General features: G+C 36.2%; 1 protein-coding gene across 2 annotated transcripts in view; it reads left to right on the top strand.

Moving 5' to 3' along the window:
- Positions 1–2,217: 2,217 nt before the first annotated feature.
- LOC139118010 (VPS9 domain-containing protein 1-like) overlaps positions 2,218–15,034 on the top strand; it is a 28,152-nt gene continuing 15,335 nt past the window's right edge. Inside the window, exons 1-6 of one of the 2 annotated variants that reach the window (XM_070681333.1) lie at positions 2,218–2,232; positions 2,627–2,950; positions 5,328–5,400; positions 7,708–7,839; positions 10,514–10,856; positions 13,965–14,082. In XM_070681333.1, the coding sequence (XP_070537434.1) occupies positions 2,849–2,950; positions 5,328–5,400; positions 7,708–7,839; positions 10,514–10,856; positions 13,965–14,082 (768 nt within the window). In that variant the 5' untranslated portion in view covers positions 2,218–2,232; positions 2,627–2,848. Of the gene's footprint in view, positions 2,233–2,562; positions 2,951–5,327; positions 5,401–7,065; positions 7,159–7,707; positions 7,840–10,513; positions 10,857–13,964; positions 14,083–15,034 lie in introns of those variants that run through there. The other variant, XM_070681332.1, reaches the window with a different exon arrangement.

Raw genomic sequence — 15,034 nt, 5'->3', positions numbered from 1 at the left:
TACAGACGTATAAAACGTTTGGCAATAAAATGTCATAAAAATCTTAGTTGTTAAAGCGTTCAGTCCTTGTAAAAGAGAAACATTTTCCGTTTACATACACAAAATCATATTGTCTACGCATCTGATCAAGACGGGTGTCTTTCGGAATACGTTTCCAGTGTTTTAGAACGAGATTTAAAAGCTTTTTCCATTCCATAACCCAATTAGTCTTGGTATTCAGTTTTTTTTGGTTTCTTGGACATGCCAACAAAAATTATATGACAGAAGGTCATTGTCATAAACTTAGGTTTTAATGAATTGATCATTTTTCAACTGATCAAGTATTAGGCCTATACATGTATAAATATAACTCACCAAAAAAAATGATGAAGCAAATATTGAATGAGGGAAAGTTCTGACACATTTCAACGAAGCTATCCAGGATTGACCTTTGAACTGTCGTTTGTTGACAGTTTATTTTTCAACACTTCTGTGTCATTTTAGGTCATAAATTCAACACTTGACTCGTTCCTTTAGCAAAAACTGACCCGCATCATCCTCTGCATAATTCATTCTTCAACACACAATTCACTTTTCTTTGGCTATGGTACCTCCACTCTCTCAAAACAAATGATGACAAGAACTAGAAAACGGTGTAGCAAATAGTGTTGTTTGTTATAATAAAATTTGAAATACTAAATTCATAACTGAATAGGCCCCCTCTACAAATGAATGCGGGCAAAAATGAATATATGATTCATTGATATCCGAAATATACTGATGTATTCAGAGATACCAAGTTTACAAATATAGTGTAAATAAATTTGTCATCGAATGGAATATGTAGTGTGCCTAGATTTAAATATTTGATGAAAATTATTTGTTGCTTGGTATGCTTTTCGCAAAACTGGTGCAGAAGAAATGAATGAATGTCAAGGTGTGGAAGTATTGATATGATTTCTAGCCACATTTATATGCGCTCCACCCAGTACCATTGACCATAGACAGATTAGACACTTGAGATGCCATGGAACGAAAATTTAATTTATTAGATCAGTTATTCTTTTTCATTTTTAAACAACTAGTTAAAGTTTGACGAGGAAGGGAATCGAGGGAAAATTCAAAAGTCCCCAACTATTTCTAAAAATGGCTTAATCATGTCATGGTTTCCAAGCTAATTCTGTAAAACGGTTTAGCCGTTAAATTGCTGTTTTGAAATAATATGCAAATTTGTAGTCACCTTAATTTATATTTCAGGCGGGGATAACCATTTAGTGAGATATCTTGCTGATGAAAATGACCCACTAACTGACTTTACAATTTTCAAAGAAAACTGTGAAAGTATGTGCATTTTCTTTTAGGATATCTACGGTGGCGACGAATTTCACCTTTTATTAACCCATCATGTCAAGGCACGGCAATGGAGGCACTTCAGCAATTTAAGATCTGACGCTTCTCTATCATGCGCACTAAGGTTTTACACAATATAATCGGGAACTATATCATTCAGCAGGGTTCTGCGAATCATCTTGTATGTATGATAAATATAGCCCTGTATGTGAATCCAACTCATGGGTGAACTCAAGAAGAAAAATGCAAGAAGTATAATATCCCGGTATAATATTAAGAATATAATTATGAAATATTTAAGCAATAAAGCACACCCAGCGACGGTATACCACGAGATTTTGACCAGTTCGCGACATATATGTACGAGCGGTAGCGAGTGCATATATGAAGTGAGCAAATCCTTTACAAATATGCGGGCCTGTGATAGTTTGGGGGGGACTTGAAAAATTTTGATCATATAGAGGAGGGGCATTTGAAAATTTTTTAGGGTATTGAGGGGGGGGCATCTGAAAAAAAAAATATTTCAATGGCGATTCCTCCAGCCCCCCCCCCCCCCCCCCCAGTTGTTATTTGTGAACGCAGCCTAAGCTTTAATGAAGTTTTGAAGTAAGCTTACACTTGGTTGGAGTCAAAGGGAGCTATTAAAACCCTGTTGCAATATTGATGATATTTATCTTTCATTCTTATAATATTGATCATATTTCTTATACTATTTCAAATAAATTTCTCCTATATCGCTCGTGCATCGAGCGGTACAACGATAATTTCACATCTGACGAACAAGCGTTCTGACAATGCCGAAATGCTTCGTTTATATAGGCCTACACCAATCCGGAAGTGCATTGGTGTAAGACCTGCGCATACCGTTCTGTGTGTTATATACGGCCACCACACAGCAGCACGGTAAGCAGGGCTTCGAACTGTGTAGCTGTATGTCAGCACGGCCACACTCTTTGACTTCAGCAAAACGAAAACAGCTTTCATTTCCTTAAAATAATCGGCATTTTCATTTCAAGTACATGCGTACGGAACGTTTCCTAGATCGTCGTCGGATGGGAAGTGACGGACACTGCATGCACCGTGAGGCCGAAGGCCGAACCTCGGTACTGTATAACAATACCATAACAATAACAATAACAATATTGTTATTACAGTACCGAGGTTCGGCCTTCGGCCTCACGGTGCATGCATGCAGTGTCCGTCACTTCCATCCGACGACGATCTAGGAAACGTTCCGTACGCCTGTGATTTCAAGTACATATTATATATACTTTTCATTTATTACTCATGGATAAAGGGTCCTAAATATTTATCTTCGCCACGCTAGGGATTCCATATACGCTCATACACACACGACAGGTTACACAGATCAAGAGCCAAAGAGTACACTTTACAACCCACGCATCGCCAGCTGACCTCACATGACAGGACGACTACTTCGTGGGACATGCCTGCCGTACAGTGTTTCCTGTGTCGTGTCTTCTGATAGGATGGAGAAACGCCTACGATCATACAACTGATGAGCATTATGGAGTCCAAACACGCAGAAGCTAGCCCTCTTCAGTCCATAATGAAGAGGGTGGTCCTAGCTCTCCAGTTGGACGCAGAGAATAAAAGCAAGGTAATGTCAACGTCTCTTTATATTTTATCGACATGGCCGTAATGTACGTCCATGTTCAAACTAAAGCAGACCGCTATACCATCTCCTAATATGTTGTCATGTCTGATACCGTTCGTATAGCATTGAGATAGTACGTCCACAGATGTGCGCCAGCTACATGTAGTAGGTGCCAGCAGCAAGCAGAGATCATAGCACTGGCGGACGTGTAGCCGTATTTGTTATGTAAACAATATCAACCGTGAAATGACATGAAAATATTCGTGCCGGAGAGATGTACTGCTTAATACCATTGCATCGGTGGCTTGAGGAGCTCCTTGGCGATCTGACCATGGAAGTCATGGTCGAGGGTCAGCCACAGTGGCTGAGATCAGTCAGAGATGGCAGACCGTTTTCTTCTCTCTTACTATGAACCATGTAAAGAAATGACCTACAGATATTACTTTCAAGGCTAGGCTGGCATCTATGACACAATGCAATTATCTATAGTCGACCTCAACATATCCAAACGTTTCAGAATCAGATAAGGACACAATTTTGTAAACACACATACATGTAGTAATACTGGGTACAGTACATAGCAAAGTTCAAATATGAGAATGTTATTCTACTTTTGATTTGCTCGGTGAGATGAGAGGAAAACATGATTGCTAAAAATTTTGAAAATGTGATCCTTCATGATAAATTATAATTGTCATCTAAGCAATATTATACATTCAAAATAAACATTTTAAAATTTCCTGAAGAAATTTTCTTATTAATACAATACACAACAGATGATGTTAAATGATATTCCTATCAGGTAGTGTGATAAGACTGTATTTGTACATGTTATTGAAAACCCTAGAGAAAACATTGTACCAGAATGTAAATGTGTAACACAGCTGATTAAATGATTAGAAAATTGAGTGGAAAACTACAAGTCATCAAAGGCGGAATATGAGGTCACTGCTGTCAGGATGACTCTCTGAATCTGAACCTGAATTTAACTCTACTTTCTTAACGCATTTCCAGTAACATTCAAGTAAAAGTATTTCTGTAACTGCAGTGACAAGTTGTCAAAAACATTTCATGTAAATTCTCTGATATCTTCAAGTACAAGTGTATAATTCCTACAAAGAGTCTCTTATGCTTGTTGTGAAAGCCACCCTTTATGATACTATTTTTGGGACACAATTCATCTTACAATCATCACATGCTTGACAATATCTATCCACATGAAAGTGATTTATAGGAAATCGTCATTTAGTACATGTATGTATTTGTCACAGGTCAAACACAATTGGCTTCCACAATACAAAAATTGCTTTGAAAAAAGATAACCTGCCAGACAGTATCACTTCCCCGTCTGCCAAGTCAGTAAAGAGTGGTATTGAACCAAAATCATATGTACCACAGGGCTCAAAATTAGCGGTGGTCTTTTTGACCACCGTGAAAAAAATTTAGTATCTCAGCAGTTGCCGGTTTGTCTGATGGCGAGGGTACCGTTTCATCAATATAACATTGCAATCGGCCTTGTAGAAATTGATACACATAACGTTTCGTTCCTTTTTGTGGCGCAGGGCCTTCACAGGTGTCAATAAACCAAATTTCATTTTGCAACATTTATGCAAATATTTCTCTAAACAGAAAAAAATTCAAAATCCTTCTACTTATCATTACAAAACATTAGACAATCGCAGCGATCACTTTGGAACTCTGGCAAGTATAAAAATATGATTGCAAGATAGACAACATGAACGAATTGTGCCACCTATTTGCATGTTATTTGGTTTCCAATAAAGCATGAGTCAGCAGATGAGAAGTTGTTGGCAAAATCAGTTTTTATCCAAAATAGGTATTATTTTTTTTATCCACTGTACAGACATGTAGAGTTTGGGTACAGCTATGTTCAAAGACTCCCACCATAACATTGACCTCTCTTTTCATGAATACAAAAAGCCTGATAATATGATTCAGTTTAAAAAAAATATTGACTACCAATTTCCTTAAAATGACCGCCAAATTTAAAATGTGGTGGTCAAAATGACTACTAGGATAAAATGTTAATTTCGAGCCCTGTACCACCCACTTGGCTTGGTCTGTTATAGCAGCTTTAGTCTGTAAAAATAATGTATACATTATCTCTGTCTTCAAATCTTTGTTAATATGCACCACATGGGACATGTTTTGTTTCACTAGTTTTATGAACTTTGCAGGGAACTTAGGGTTAAAATACTACCAACAATAACTGAGAACTGTATAATGTGCACCTTAATGACAGGCACTGTAAGCTTTCATTAATGTTACCAATAAAATCACTTAAAGTTCAAAAAAATGAAAGTATCATGACAATGATAGCTTGCTCTTAACAGATTTCATTTTATGATCAACTCCATAGGAGGCATATGTGCAATACCTTACTTGTATGCAGATGATAACTGAGACACTGAACAGAGAAGCTCAACAAAATGGTAAGTTAATTGATCTAGGAAACCATAAATTCAAATGAACATCTTTAAGATAGCTGAGCATCATTTACTTTGTTCACACCACAATGATAAATACTTTTGATGTCAAGGCTTTTGATTCCAAGTATAAATCCATGCATCTAGCTTATCACTGTGACACACACTCAGCATAACACTGTGACACACACTCAGCATACTGTATCACTATGACACACACCCATATGATATGCACCCAGCATATCACTGTGACACACACTCAGCATATCACTGTGACACACACTCAGCATATCACTGACACACACTCAGCATATCACTGACACACACCCAGCATATCACTGTGACACACACTCAGCATATCACTGTGACACACACCCATGTGATATGAACTGTTCAGTTTGTTAATATCATGTTACATTGTCTTACTAAAATTACTTAGTGAAAATCATCTTTTGGCAACTTTTTTATTTCTCATCCTCATGTACATTGATCTGGACAATTTTTTGCCAACTCCTCTTAAAATAATTGTAAAACAATTCTGAAACGATGACAAAGGTATGCACTGTAGAAAATATCTTTAGGGTCATACATTATGCACTGCTCAGTTTTCAACTATGAACTTGTCATCTTCGTCTTTCTGCATGTTACATTTACTTTGGTAAATGTCCCAGTTTTCTAATGTTGGATCTAACCAGCTCAAAAAATTAAAAGCCATCATGTTTCACCAATTTAGCAAGAAACCTAGGATAAACTACAAACTTTTAATATTTTTTGCCTCATCTGTGCCTTTGGCAGTCAAGAGAGCTAACAATTGACATACTGTAGCTGCTGCTCTGCCATGTTGTGTTAGACAAGCAAAATTACAGTACCCTCTTTGCTTGTGTTTCCCAGAGCTGAAAATATCCCAGCCATGTGGCCAGAAGAGATCAAATTTCTGTACCAGAACTTTCATAATCATTTGTAAAACATGATGAAATAGTCCCATTGAATTGCCAAAACTAACATCTGTACACACAATCATGAAAAGATTGATATTATACCTTCCATTTCTTATTATCATAAACTCACATTTGCTACCGGTATTTTGATCAATTTCTATTTGCTTGAAGCTCCATTGCCTGTCATTACTTGTAACATTTGGTGTAAATTCTGTCACTTTTGCCTCAAAACATAAGTCAAAAGAAATAACTCTGAGGTTTAAGCAAATATATTAGGATGTTTCAGCATACACATACCATCAACAAGTTGTTTATAGGTGGGTGTTCCATACATTTATATGCTGGTTATAGTGTGATTAGCAATTGTTCATTTAGCCAAGTTTGGCCAAAGTTGTCAGCTGAGTCATTACCAGTGTGTCGGCAGTTTTATGGTAATTTTGTAATATCAGTGTGGTTATTCAGAGGCAAATTTTCTTTCCAAATTCACTTTTTATGTGCTTATGGTGAGTAGCAAGCTGACAGTGGAAACAAAAAAACTTTGCTACATGAACAGAATTCATTTACCTGGTATTACTGTAAGTCAGGTTCAAAGCAAGTTCATCTTGAACTATGCAACTGTACATATACAAATATGCTTCTAATATTACAGTTTTGATTTCTGTTACAAGTGTGGACTAAAATTCGCATATGAAATAACATATTTTAATTTCGCTGTACCTTATTGCTTTCTCAGATTGCAGAGGCCTACAACAAGCCGAAACACAGAAAATGTTTAAACTGATGGATCAGTGCATGGAAAGAATCAAAACAGTTGCAGAAAAAATTGGTATGTTGCATGTATATATTGAATCATGTCTTTTGGAATCATCTGTGGAATCATATTTGTGATAGATATAGATGTGTGTATAGATGAGATTTCAAAGTGATATTACAATCTCAAGATTGCAAATTTGAAAAAGTCATCCTTGTGGTATTATAAAACATATGTCACTTCCAGTTGCTGTCAATGATTGTACAAGTTCTCTCATTACTGCGTCGTGAAAGCTCCTACATGTATGGCTTAAAGGTTTGTACTCCAGAATAAAAAGGATACAATGTGTTCTATAGATTCAGTACGCCCAAGAGATCACGTGATGCCGGTACAAACCATGTGCACAAACGCATATGGAAATACACAAATTTCTATGCATGTTTGCACATGTGGGTTTGTTTGTAATGTGGTCCATTCAAATTCCAGTATGACCAATTGGGACCCAGTAAGGTCCTGATGTCACAAGAAAAACTTCCAAAGAACCACACAGTCCAACAATACTGGTATTTCTTCAATGAGGGGTTGTTTAAGATTGTGTTTTATCCATTGAACTCTATTTCATAGGCGATGGTGTAGACGATGAATCTAGCCAAGTCTCTGTGTCCCCTCCTCCACCCTACACCCCCATTGCACCCATGGTATCCCATCCACTACCAACAGGACAAACACAGCTCTATCCAAACATACCAGTGCAAGGTAAGTGATATGACTTGTGACCTTTCCATTTTCATTAATTTCTAATTATGGATAGACTGCACCTAAGGGACAGATGTTCCAACTTTATGTTTTGTATACAGTTATGTTTACCAATATCTTAACTGAGGAATTTTTTTTAGCTCCCATAGCCATATGTATATATGGCAATGGAAGCTATTCTTATAGGCTAGGGAAATGTCTGTATGTATGTATGTCTGTATGTCTGTACGTCTGTATGTCTGTATGTCTGTATGTCTGTCCGTCAACATCAAAAACTCCAAAACCGCTGTACATTTCATCTTGATATTTGGTGTGTAAATGGATGATGGGCTGTAGATGAGATTTGTTAAAATGAAGTTGTCATTGCCAAAAATATGCAAATTAAGTGAAAAAATGTAAAAACAGTCAAAATTGAAAAAACTCAATAACCACTGAGCAGATTAAATGAAAAATTAGCATGTAAGTACTTTGGGCTGACATGAAATGATTGTGCACATCTTGGGTCTGTAGCTTGGACTTGCTATTTTTCATGAATTTTTTTGTAATTTTCTCCCATTTTGGTCAAAAATCTCCTGCTCTGAAACCACAAGTCCGATTGATTTGAAACTTGGTATGGAAGTGCATAGGAGTGACCTTTCCCAAATTTGGGCGAATCGTGGTGAAATTTGCATATTTTTAGTTTACACGTCCATAGACTCCCATGTATAAGGCAGATCTCCATAGACTCCCATGTATAAGGCCACGAAAAATAAAAATTTAGTTTCTCATCGTATTCATATTGCAAAAAGGATGCAGTGACACAATTTTTAGTCCCCACAGATGAAGTCCAGTGAGCTTATAGATTGGGTCATGTCCGTCTGTTCGTCCATCCGTAAGTCCATCCGTTCACGCATATATCTCAGATATTTTGACAAAATGTCATGTGACCTTGATGACCTTTGATCTCAAATATACATATTTGTCCATAACTCAGTAACCACAAGTGCTACAGCCTTCATGTATGGTATGATGGGACACCTTATGACGCAACATATTGTACCTCATTAATTATGTGCATATCTAATTTTGAGCGAGCCAATAGAGCTAGAGGTCTGATTTTTGGTATATAGGGATAACTTAGCAATACAATTTTTTTGACAAAATGTCACGTGACCTCGGTGACCTTTGACCTCAAATATACATATTTGTCCATAACTCAGTAACCACAAGTGCTACAGCCTTCATGTATGGTATGATGGGACACCTTATGACGCCACATATTGTACCTCATTAATTATGCACATATCTAATTTTGAGTGAGCCAATAGAGCTAGAGGTCTGATTTTTGGTATGTAGGGATAACTTAGCAAAACAATTTTTTTGACAAAATGTCACGTGACCTTTGACCTCAAATATACATATTTTTCCATAACTCGGTAACCACAAGTGCTACACCCTTCATGTTTGGTATGATTGGACACCTTATGACGCCACATACTGTACCTCAATAATTATGCGCATATCTCATTCTGAGCGAGCCAATAGAGCTGGATGTCTGATTTTTGGTATATAGGGATAACTATAGGAGAGAAATTATTTGACCAAATGTCATGTGACCTCGATGACCTTTTACCTAAAATATATGTTTATGTCAATAAATAAGTGTTATGTCCTTTGTATTTAGTAGGATGGGAGACCTTATGACAACACACGCTTTACCTCATTAATTATGTACACATCTAATTCTGGGCAAGCGAATAGAGCTAGAGATCTGATTTTTTGGCATATAGGGATTAATTAGCAATATAATTTTTTTTTTTCAAAATGTCATGTGACCTCGATGACCTTTGACCTTGATTATACATATTATATGCTATTTCAGTAACCACAAGTTCTATACCCTCCAATTTGATAGGATATTAGACCTTAAGATGTCACATCTTGTACCTCATTTATAATGCGCATATGTATTTCTTGGCTGGCCAATACTGCTAGAGGTCTGATCTTTTTCCCGATTTAGAACCATAACTTAGACATGCCACATGTGTTTCAAATTGGGAACAACGACATAGACCTATGTACCCATAGATCTCAACATATACACTCCAGTGATACTTCTTAATGACCATATTTTCCTGCCCCATCAAGACTAATACTCCTATTACAAGTGGGGACTATGTCATTGTAAATGACTTGTTGAGTTAATGGTTGTATCACAGTATTCGATATATCTCATTCTGTATTTTTTCCATTTTATATTCTGAATAATTACATTAAACATATTTCACTGTCTCCAGTACATTTCATTTAAGTATTTTCACTTCATGCACTTTATCCCTTTCACACATGTTCAAATATCTGACCAGAGAACAAACACTAAATAGTCCAGGATGGGAGCTACAGTGTCATTGACGCTATTTTTTCTCATCTTGTAGATTAATCTCTTTATTTCTTTGGCCATGGAAAGTAATACCTTTTTAGCTCAAATTTGGTATGTATACATATCAAAGAGAGCTTGTATGGTAAATCGGCAGCGTCTGTACATGTATGTCTGTATGTATAATGTGTATGTATAATGTATGTATGGATGTATGGATGTATGTATCCTTCCACATCAATAACTCAAAAACCGCAGTTCTTACCATTATCCTGGCACCTTTTTTGCACTCTAACTTTTGTAACTTTTTATTTACAGGTCCTCATTCATCCAGTAGGAACACAGCAGGAGTACCTGGGGTCAGCCAGTATGCAAATGATAGTGCATACTCAGGCAGCATTGGTCCAGGCACACCACAGACAGCCAATAGAAGAAGAGAAGACTTGATATCAATGTTGCCAAGTGTTCCCACAAGCAGAGCAGCAGATCAGACGATGACATCATCACGGTCTTCCTTTGATGGTGTTGCTAGGAGACAATCAGCTGGTGGATTTAGTGCCAGTGTCATGATGTCATACAAAACAACGGTGGAAGCTCAGTACGGTGGAAGACGAAGGGCTCCATCTGATCCCAATGTGACAGGTGTATCTCTCCGAGAAAGGTAAATGTGTTGAAGACATTTTAACAGAAAAGTTTCAAGAGTACAGAAACAATAAATTTCAATCAGTTTAGTTCTTTCTTACAGTAAGTTGACTTTTTTTTGTTGCTGTTCTCAATCTTCTGGCTGTTGTCTCTCAACCAATCACCGTAGCAGATCATATTAAAAATTTATGCTTTGAAACAGCCTAGCATATTTTATTAGCTCCGCTGACAGCGACGCGGAGCTTATCAAATAGGTTGATTTCCCGTCGTCGTCCGTCGTCGTCGTCCGTCGTCGTCCGTCAACAATTGCCTTTTCCTCTGAAACTGCAAGTCGAATGGCTTTGAAATTTTATATGCAGTTCACTTGGGGTGACCTCACTTCAGTTTGTTCAAATCATGGTGAAATTTGCATATTTGTATTTTTGGGGTATTTTTTGCTGTTTTTGGTAAAAAAATCTTCTTCTCTGAAACCGCTTGTCTGATTGCTTTGAAATTTGATATACAGTTTACTTAGGGTGACTTCAGTCAGATTTGTTCAAATCGTGGTGAAATTTGCATAGTTGTATTTTTAAGGCAATTTTTGTCATTTTTGGTAAAAAAATCTTTAAAAATCTTCTTCTTCAAAACTAGCAGTCAGATAGCTTTGATATTTGGTACATATGTCCCTAGGGATGATCTATTTCAGATTTGTTCAAATCGTGGTGAAATTTGCATATTTGTATTTTTAAGGCAATTTTTGCCATTTTTGGTCAAAAAATGTATTTCTCAAAAAGCACTGGTCTGATAGTTTTGAAATGTGGTAAACAAGTTTCTATAGATGAACTAAGTAATATATATTGAATTTCTGATGAAATCTGTAATTTTGTATTTTTGGGGCAATTTTTGCCATTTTTGGTCAAAAAATGTGTATTTCCAAAACTACTCATCTGATAGCTTTGAAATTTGGTATACAGGTTTCTATAGATGAACTAAAAGATATTTATTGAAATTATGATGAAATCTGCAATTTTGTAATTTTGGGGCAATTTTTTCCATTTTTGGTCAAAAAATGTGTATTTTCAAAACTACTCATCTGATAGCTTTGCAATCTGGTATACAGGTTCCTACAGATCACCTTAATGATATTTATTGAAATTATGATGAAATCTGCAATTTTGTAATTGTGGGTCAATTTTTGCCATTTTTGGTAAAAAAAAGTGTTTCCCAAAAAGTACTGGTCTGATAGCTTTGAAATTTGGTGTACAGGTTTCTACAGATGAGCTAAGTAATATATATTGAATATCTGATGAAATCTTTAATTTTGTATTTTAGGGCAATTTTTGCCATTTGATAGCTTTGAAATTTGGTATACAGGTTTCTATAGATGAACTAAATGATATTTATTGAAATAATGATGAAATCTGCAATTATAAATTTTGGGGCAATTTTTCCCATTTTTGGTCAAAAATGTGTTTCTCAAAAAGTACTGGTCTAACAGCTTTGAAATTTGGTATACAGGTTTCTATAGATGAACTAAATTTGATCTTTTGAAATGATGATGAAATCTGCAATTTTTATTTTGGGGGGCAATTGTTGCCATTTTTGGTCAGAAAATTTCATTCTCAAAAAACTACTCATCAGATAGCTTTGGTTGACATGTTCTTAGGGATGATCCGATGTGACATATTCAAAGTATGATGACATTGTGTATTTTTGCAGCTTATTTTAGCCACTTTTTTCTGGCCATTGCATTGAGCTATCAAAGATTTCCACCTTCTTCATCAACATGTGTCAAAAATAGTTATTCTGTACATAAACACTGCGGAGCTATATCGGCCGCTAGGTCGCTTGTTTTACATATGGTGTCGACACATGAACACTGGTTATTAAAATTGATGGTACTGTAAGGGTATAGCATCATGCTATACCCTTACAGTACCATCAATTTTAACGCCTGGCGTTCATGTGTCAACACCATATGTAAAATAAAATATGCTAGGCCATATCAAAACTTTGAAATTGATATTATGGGATTACTACGGCAGCAAAGTGTTGACAAGTTTGCTTACATGTAATATAGTGTATATCTCAATCAATGAATAGATAGATCTGTATTATCCTAATTTGGGCAATTAGCATTGGGGCAGGTACATCAATTGCAAAACTGATAATTTAAAATACAAGTACCGGTATTAAAAATCGTGGCAGCACTCAGCAAAACTCAATAAAAAGCGCACAAAAGTGATTTGGCAAAAAAAAAATTTGGGAAGCTATTTGAGTCTGTTCCATTGTCTGATAGCTCTGTTGATATAAAGCATTTAGTGCTGTATGTAAACTGAACAGGAGATAGTTAGATTGCCTGCATATATACATACATTCTAATTTTATGTTACTTAAAATCACATGATGATCTTGAGAATATAATCCCAATATGTGGCTTAGTCAATCCTTGATTAGCAAGCTTCGCTCAAACGCTTTTCCTTTCCAAATTAGATTTTGTCATTTACTGATCTGCATGGCATCAAAAGTTTATACTGTATGGCAACAAGCATTTATATTGCATGGCCACAAACAATTATTTATATTGCATGGCAACAAACATATTGGATGGCAACAGACATTCAAATTGCACAACAACAAATATTCATATTTTTTGGTCAGTTTTTACGTCATGGCCCATCAACAGCATGTTAAAAATGATGCTTGCCTCCAGTCATTCTCCTTACAATGACCGTCATGTTAGATGTACATGGTGTCTGCTTGATCACAGCAGTAAACTGCCATGCACATCAACACTGTTTATGCACACTCTAGAAATGAAAAAATGAAGTGTGAGACACAGATTGTTTAAAATCCAAATTTGTTTGAGATCTATCCAGTACAAGGCATTGTGTATTCCCTTGAGGTGTGCCCGTTCATATATGTACAGACAGCAAGACTGTGTAGTAAGTTAATACAATGATACCAATACCATTGTCAACACAACACAGGCCTTATCAATGACCTAAACTCTATCGATTTGCGGAAAAATACAATAACCTCATAGTATTGTTATTTTCAATGCCAAGAAACATACATGTACATCCTAATCTGCTACAAGCCTAATCAAAAATTTACACAAAACTTCGTAATCATGATTTGTTGTCAGGTTGAAGTACATGAGTCCATTGGAGAGGGCTTACATAGAAAATCAACACATGATAGCTGCATACAAAGCCAGGATGCAGAAAATACAGGGCAGATCAGCCAGCGACAAAACTACTGTGGTGAGTCTTGGTTAATTTAAGGTAGAATGCGTTTCAGTGACAGATATTTAGACTTTCAAAATCTTACAGTGCTTTTCTGATCTACCGCTTGTTGGGGGCTCATTTTAAAGCTCTTGGAGAAAGAAAAATTAGCACCATCTTAGTTTTTTAAAATCAAAAAGTTTATTTTTCCCCACAGAGTTGATACAGGGATGGTGGCCATTTTGAATTTCAAATATCTGTAAATATTAGGCAATTTGTTTCTCGAGTTCAAATTTTGCATGGTTGACCCCTAATTTACATTCCTGATTTGGTAAGAGGATGGTTAAACATTTCATTCAGGAAAGTTTATGCCAAAGTGTTTTACTTTCGAGGCACGTACTAAAATGTATCTTAACCCTTTCACCACCATGGTTCCACCCAAACCCATTGTTATCAATGGTGATCTTGGACCTGTATACAGGGAACTGGGGGTGAAAGGGTTAAATGGCTGCTAAGAGTGTCCTGTGAGGAGATGTTGTCAACCAAATCACTAAACTTATGTACTAAAATTTGTAGCCCCTGCAAGTATCCACTGCCACTGACCATAACATCAAAGTGACGAAAAGTGCGGCTCAGAGCAAATACTCAAAACAGTCAACATTAAACCAAATGTGTAAACAAATGTGTACTCATAAATTGTGTAAATAACGAGATGGAATTGAAACCTGTATCCAGGTACTTTGTCTTTTATGATGTTGCAGTGTTAGTCCGTGTAGTCGTTATCACAAACATCAACATCTCTGACAACCACATGTATTGAATGCTGAGAAAATGAATGAAATTAAATATTATGTGTTACATGCAACCTGAAAGGGATGTTGTAAGTTTTAGTTATGTTGGTCAAGTGACTATTCTTATATTTCAGTATCAGGCAGTGCTTACATACACTGATCAGATATGTGATGTATTATTGGATTCTTATTTTCTCCAC

The sequence above is a fragment of the Ptychodera flava genome, chromosome 18, assembly GCF_041260155.1.
Source record: "Ptychodera flava strain L36383 chromosome 18, AS_Pfla_20210202, whole genome shotgun sequence".
NCBI lineage: Eukaryota > Metazoa > Hemichordata > Enteropneusta > Ptychoderidae > Ptychodera > Ptychodera flava.
The sequence above is the reverse complement of the archived record's forward strand: the minus strand, read 5'-3'. Positions and strand labels throughout refer to the sequence as shown.